This window comes from Pinus tabuliformis, chromosome 3_1 (genome assembly GCF_031772625.1).
Source record: "Pinus tabuliformis cultivar Carrire ecotype Pingquan chromosome 3_1, CPIR1, whole genome shotgun sequence".
NCBI lineage: Eukaryota > Viridiplantae > Streptophyta > Pinopsida > Pinales > Pinaceae > Pinus > Pinus tabuliformis.
Window position 1 is genome coordinate 393578243 of NC_142301.1, and position 7376 is coordinate 393585618.

Genomic DNA, 7376 nt, shown 5'->3' on the forward strand with positions numbered 1-7376 from the left:
ATATTCCTCTTCCATAGCAACCCTCCATTCACTATATTGACTAGCTTCTTTATTACTAGAGGGTTCAACAACATTCATCATATTAGTTATAAAAGTATTTTCCCTATATCTTGCTGGAAACTGAACCTTCCTACCTTATCTCCTCAATGATGGGGTAGCTTCAAACCTTTTCTGTTCATCCTTTTGTGGACTTCGCTTGACAGCTACATCATTTTCTTCCCCTTCCTACTGTTTTTTCTCATTGTTGTCACTTGATTCATCACTTTCTTCTTCCACCAGCAAGGGCACGTGCCATTCTTCATTAGCACTCTCATGGCTTCCATCATTACCCTGCTCATGAAACACTACATCTATGCTTGCAAAAACTTTATGGGTAGAGGGATTAAATAGTTTGTAAGCCTTAAATTTTGTACAATACCAAACAAAAACACATTTGATGGCCTTTGAATCCAGTTTCTTTCTATCTTCCTTTGGGACATGAGGAAAAGCTTTAGAACCAAAAACTCCCAAATGCTTAACTACAAGCTTTTAGCCAAATAAAGCTTCAAAATAAGTTTTTGAAATCTACTGTGAGCACACTCCACAAGGGTTTCGATCTTCCTCTCTACAACCCCATTCTGTTGAGTGTGGGGTATTGTAAACTGTTGTTGTATCGCATGATCTTTGTAGTATTTGAGGACAAAATCTTTCTTGTACTCTCCCTCTTGATCCAAGAAAAGAATCCTAATGCATTTATCTGTCTGCTTTTCAACCATCCTTCTGAACCCCTTGAAGTATTCAAAAGTATGGCCCTTCTTCCTAAGGAAATACACACAAGTAAATCTAATACAGTCATGAATAAATAGTAAAAAATAGTATGCACCACCTAATGGCCTTGTCTGCACAGGCCCGCATAAATCTGTGTGTACCAACTCAAGTATACCTCTCCTCCTTCTATCAACATTCACAGGAAATTCATCTCTATGCATATTTCCAAGTGCACATGTATCACAATCAATATGGACAGGCTTTAAAACAGGAAGACCTTCGACCATACCTATTTTTTGTAATAGCAGCAGATCATTGAAGTTAATATGGCCAAACCTCTGAAGCCATAAGTCAACTGTAGTCATGGTAGATGATGTCAATCCCTGATGTGGTGCGCTTTTAACATTTATCTTGTATAATCCTCCCACACGAATACCTGATGCAATAGGCTTCATATGATCCTACAGGTCTTTAATAACACAATATGATTTATAAAATTCTACCTTGAGATTCTGATCAATTATCGTAGAGAAAGAGATCATATTCTTTTTGATCCCGAGTAGGTACATTACATTATGAATATGTCTAATATTTCAATTGGGAAAAACAATAGGAATATTACCATAAAATTTGATTTGGTACCCTCTATCATTGTCACAATAGATGTTTGCTCTACTACTGGTCTCTTTGTAGTCTTTAAACCACTGTTTATTCCCTGTCATGTGAATGGATGCACTTGAATCCACAAACTAGGTATCTGCTTCATCATCCTTAGCTGAAAATGGAGAGTCAGATATGAACAGTTCGACATTCTGACTCTGTTCCTTATCAGCAAATGATTAGAATGTTGTTTATGTCTCTTCTGACCTTCATCAGACTTCTTCTTCATGTAATATCTCGCTATATGGTCAGTTCTACCACAATAAAAACATTTGGTCGCAGAGTCATTTCTATTGAAACACATACCTTGAGGTGGAGGCATCTTTCTCTGTGGGGTTGCACTGCTTTCTTATGCTGCATTTGGCTTTCCTATGAAGGGCTTCTTCTTCACCATTAGGGCCAGATTTGAACTTTGAGGTTCATGAGTCGGCCGCCTTTCCTCCTCTTGCATGAGGATCCCTGTTAATTCTTCAAACACAGGGGTTTTTTCTCTTGCATTCACGTCAGTGATGAACACTTACTACTCATCAGTCATACCATTCATGGTAATCGTGACCAAATCTGTATTTGACACAACTTCACCGATGTCACCTAGCTTGTTCTTGAGCTCCTTGATCTGCAAAATAAATGTTACAACTGTCTCATTCTCCTCCGTATTGATGGAGAGAATCTTGCTCTTGAAGAACAACAATCAATTGGTGTTCTTGACCTCATAGAGATCCTTGTGTGTCTTCCATATTTCTGGTGCAATCTTGCAATCACGAATATGGGGAATAATAAAATCTTTGACCGAAAATTTCAGGTGCATTCTCGTCTTAGTCTCCTACTTATCCTAGTCTTGGATTGTTGTTGTTGTTCCTTCTGCAAGCACGTTCGGCTTCACCTCATCATTATTCACAATTTCCCATTCATTGTGTCCCTCAAGCATGGTCTGCAACTTAAATTTCTAGCCAAAATAATTGGATCCATCCAGTTTGTTATTCTCATTGAGATATGCTTCTACTAACTGATTATTCATCTTGAATAAAAAAAACTTCAACCCCAACAACTTAAAAAAACAAACCCAGATCTTAAAAAATAGTGTAAATGCCAGATCCAATGAAAACTTCAATTAAAACTGAGCCCATATTTGTTTAATTAAAGAATTAAATTAAAAAACTTTAAATAAAATCTTAATTTAAAAAAAAAATCCAATATCCCCCTCCCTCTTAGATCCTCCCTTGCCCAGATGGGGTATATGCATGCGTTTACACCCAAACTTATTGCAGCGCCAATGCCAATAGAATCCAGGTGTCTACTGTGCGAAGAAATTCTCCGGTCTTAGTGCCAGAGTCTAGGATATGTCAACAGCACTACCATGAAACAATATTCACACAATTGCAGCATTGGATAAAGTTTCGCAAATGTAGCAAGCGAACCAATGATAAATATGTTGATTACGAAGATGGAAGCCTTTAATTTCCCAGCTTGGGAAGCTAAGGTTGCGACAACAAGAGCTAAACCACTTGCTACAAGTGTTCCCGAACCTCGATTGTAACCCTTTCCCAGTGTTGCATCCAATTAGTTGCAGATGCAATGGTCGACGAGCAGCGATGTCGCAAGATCAGGTCGTAGTGATGGATTTCCTGGGGATCGAGAAGGGCTTAGTCAATCGCAGAGGTCGTCCTCTTCTCACACATGGCAGACTCGTCACTGATCTTGCAAAGCTCCAACGCTCCAAAGCTGCAATGTTTGATCGGCTCAGGCTCAACTCACTTCTTAGCAAGATGGAAATATCCAGCAATTGCTCTGCAACGAGATTGGAGCATCCAGCAATGGCTTAACTCCTGAAGGTGGGCACAGACCAACTCTTGATATCCAACACAATGGCCACACAAACTGGTTCAATCAGCTTAGGAGCAGCAAAACAAATACGGGGGGTGAATTAACGTTAGCAGCAAAAAAAAACTGACTTTGGGTCTCTTTTCTCACACGGAAAACTTAGCGCCCTTTGACTGCAGACTTGGCGCTTGATCCCTCGTTGATCAATGCTCAATTGCTCTTAAAAAACGCGCTTCCTAGATTTTCCACCGAAGCACATAGATCTTCTTCCTCCCAGCCTTCACTATAACTCCTCCACTTAGGGTTACATGGAGTCCTCAGTCTTGTAGCTCTGATACCATGTTAAAAATAAAAAAATAAAATTTATTGAATTAAATCCGACCAACTCACAAGTGTGGAACACCACCTCGACACTGCCTCTGCAAAACACGCTCTACCATTATAATCATAGTTACCAAGTTCGCCCGAATTCGGACAAACAGTACGGAAATTCGCCGATTCGGTTCGTCCGCCGAATAGTTCGCAGAAATTCAATCCAATTCGTTGCATTAAAGGTTAATCGTGGGGTTAATGCAGTTTGTTAATTCTGTGGCGCAAGATGCCTTCTGAACATATATGGAAAATCTGAAAATGACAAGGAATTAGGGTTAGTAAACAGTCATCCATTTCAAAGTCAGCCGAACTATTACATGTATATTTAGATAGAAGATGGTTGTAATCCCTGTAATTCTCTACGAGGATTATAACAAGAAATAAATAAATCGATGTAAATGATACAAATTCAAATTTCAAACCCCAAAGCATTACCAATTGAGAGGGTTTAAGTCACAAGGTTTTCCTCCCAACACTTAAGGGACTGAATGAGGGAAGCAGACTGAGACAAGAGAAGGCTGTTACTTTGTAACTCAATCTAGGTTCGTCATCGATGTTTAGCCAACATACCAGATATGGTACAAACGCAGTGGCAATTAGTAGAAATTTCCAACCAAGTTTCATTGAATAAATATTTCATCATAAAATAATGTATGTGGGTAAGTAAAAGGACCGAGAGAAAGATTATTCATTCGTTATGCTTTGAAAACAAAAATTGAAAATATCAGTGAAATTAGAAAAAATCTGTTTTTTGAATCCTCAACTTAGAAAAAAAACAGAAAATAAGTGAAAGTAGCTTATTCTTTCTTTTTTATAAGATTCTATGAATAGAAATAAATAGAGTTTGGATGGCATATATAAAGAAGGAAAATAAAAAGTTAAAAAGGCAGAACAAAATAGAAGGTAAAATTGATATTAGAAAATTTCTGTTTTTCCAATCTTGGAAACCGAAATGTGTGAAGTAACTTAATTTTAAGTAATTAGTTTTTATTTATGGAAGGATTGATGTTTTGGAGAGAAAAGATGAATAGTAAATTTTTTAGATAATTTTATTTCTAAGATTGTTATATTATTTAAAATTAATAAAAAATATCCATAATTCAAAATAAATTGAGAAAAAATTAATAAAAATAGAGTTTTTATGATGTTATATTATGAATTTTTATCATATTGAATCGAATTTGAACTTGGTAACTATGATTACAATCATTACAAGAGAGATAAATAATTGGGAGTTGAAACAACACCCTAGAAATAAGGTACAAAAATCTAAGATTCCGTTGAACCGTCAATCCATTAGTACATTTCATCATTAATCTCAACAAATTGTGTCAATCACATCATTTAAATAATTAACAACTCCCTTACCTTATCAAAACCTAATTTAACCTAATTTAAATATTCTAGTATATATGAATATCAAAGTCTCCCCAACCACACAATCCAATCTCACAACATACTATGAAAGTGTACCAACAACACAATCCAATCTCACAAAGTATAAGTGTGTGGTTAAGTGTGTCCCAACCACACAATAGTGTACCTTATCAAAACCTCATGTCTATCAAAGTGTCCCCAACCACACAAACCTAATCTCACTAAGTATCAGAAATTCAGAGTGTCCCCAACCACACAAACCTAATCTCACTAAGTATCAGGAAATTCAGAGTGTCCCCACCCACACAATAATGTACTATGATTCCGGTGGAGGGCTTTAAATGCCTGTCGAGGTGATGGAACCTCTCAGAAATTATGGATTTCGTGTATCTATGGCTCCTCACATAGTACATGCAATTGTTAAAAAGTTCTCAGTTGTTTGGCTGTAGCCTTATAATTGGGCTCCCTCGAGCCTTTGAAGGCTGCTCAGCAATTGGATCACTAAACCTAACGTCAGCTGGAATTCCAGACCTTCTCGCCCTTCCGATTCCATATATCATAGCTCCCTAGTTAAGAAAGCAATAAATTCCTGGCCTCCAAAAATGGTCAACTCTGAATCTCATGGATTGATAGAAGCTCTGAATGTGAGAGTTATGGGCTCTGGCGAGCGGATTTTAGTTCTGTCACACGGCTTTGGGGGCGACTAGTCGATGTGGAGACATATTCTGCCATACCTGGTACTTGATTTCAAGATCATCTTATCGATATGATATTCTCTGGCAGTGTCGAACACAAGCATTTCGACTTCGATCGATATGGTGGTTCACTTTCTTGCTTATGCAGAAGACCTTCTGGCCATTAGATGAGCTTAAACCTGACAAGTGCGTGTACGTGGGTCATTCAGTTTCTGCTATGGTGGGATGTCATGCCTCCATCAAAAGACCAGAATTGTTCGAAAGATTAATCTTACTATGTGCTTCGCCAAGGTAACAAAACCTTAAGTACCATCAAATTTTCTCTATTCTTTCTGTATGCATGGCCTTACACGTTATTGTTGTTATTTTAGGTATTTGAACGATGAATGCTATGCTGGAGGATTCGAACGTGTGGACATCGATGGAATTTTCAGCGCAATGAAATCCATCGATTCAGCATGGGTTTTTCAAGCTGCGTTCCTCTGCTAGTTGGCGTCGATGAGCCCTCTGTGGTGAAGGAGTTCAGGACGAAAATGATGAATATGAAGCCTGAAATCGCACTTGCGGTTGCAAAAACGATCTTCGAGACTGATGTAGCATCATCCAGACTAGAAAGGACATAGCCGTTCCATTGGCAGTACCATATTACATGCAACGCAACCTTGGAGCAAGGGAGACGAATTCAGTGCACATACTCGACGGAGATGGCCATCTGCCACAGCTAACTTCACCTCGTATGTTAGCAAAACTGTTTGGCCAGATTCTCGCGCGGCCTTGAATACGAAGATGAGATAACTCAAACCTATGTATGTGCCTGTCTATTTTTCCTTGTACAAATCCTTGTAGATCAGATTGTAAGTTCATATGCAGTAATAGACCATGATATTCGTTTAGTCGCATATTCATAATGGTGTGACTTAAAATATTTGGCATATCCGGGAATCTCTATATATGATATTTTCTAACTAAATATGTGATGTTTGTTATTTTTTAGTAGATATTCATAAAAAAATAATAAAAACAATGTCATTCATAATTTTTATGTTATGGATATATGAAGTTTAAAAAATACTAAATAAGATATAGTTCGGAGAAACTGTAGGAAAGATAATTTATTTATTTATGTATTTATTTTTTGAAATTTAAAGAAAATTTGAAGGACAAACTTACTTTAGAAAATATACAATAAATTTAGATAAAAAGTTTTAGTAATAAAAGTAAATATATTGTTCATAAAAATTTAGGTAATTGAAATTAATTAAGAGTAAAAGTTATAAATTATTATGTTAAGAGGCTTATTGTATAGTTTATGATAATGGATATGTGTGATTTTATTCATGTTCGATATAGAGTTAACAAGTGTTTTTTTTAAAATAAAAGTAAAAATATTTTTGAAATGAAAAACAATATCATCTATAATAAGTAACAAAAATGAATATTCATTATTTTATTAGTTTTAATTAAAAACACTAAAAATTTAAAAATCTCACTTTCATTGTACCCTAACTCAATTAGTTTTTTATATTAGATAATATGAATAAGAGATGTAAAATTTACTTAGCTTTTTGGCATTAATGAAATAATAAAATAATTTCATGAGATAAAGTAATTAGAACTAAAAGAATTCTTATACTTTTAATTTGGACTGGAAGAAAAATATCATTCTTATATTTTTAAAAATATTTTCATATAAACTTTAAATAA

At 36.0% G+C, this 7376-nt stretch overlaps 1 protein-coding gene across 1 annotated transcript; it reads left to right on the forward strand.

Moving 5' to 3' along the window:
* Nucleotides 1-5329: 5329 nt before the first annotated feature.
* LOC149187376 (putative strigolactone esterase DAD2) lies at nucleotides 5330-6300 on the forward strand. Its single transcript, XM_089412789.1, has 2 exons — nucleotides 5330-5963; nucleotides 6044-6300. The coding sequence occupies exons 1-2, from the start codon at nucleotides 5815-5817 to the stop codon at nucleotides 6159-6161; spliced, it is 267 nt and encodes an 88-aa protein (XP_089268915.1). The 5' UTR covers nucleotides 5330-5814; the 3' UTR covers nucleotides 6162-6300.
* Nucleotides 6301-7376: the final 1076 nt, after the last annotated feature.

Excerpts from the sequence above, each read along its gene's own strand:
- LOC149187376 (XM_089412789.1), top strand. The coding sequence starts at position 5,815 with ATGCAGAAGACCTTCTGGCCATTAGATGAGCTTAAACCTGACAAGTGC. Across the intron at positions 5,964-6,043 it reads TTACTATGTGCTTCGCCAAG|GTATTTGAACGATGAATGCT; the intron begins GTAACAAAACCT and ends TTGTTATTTTAG.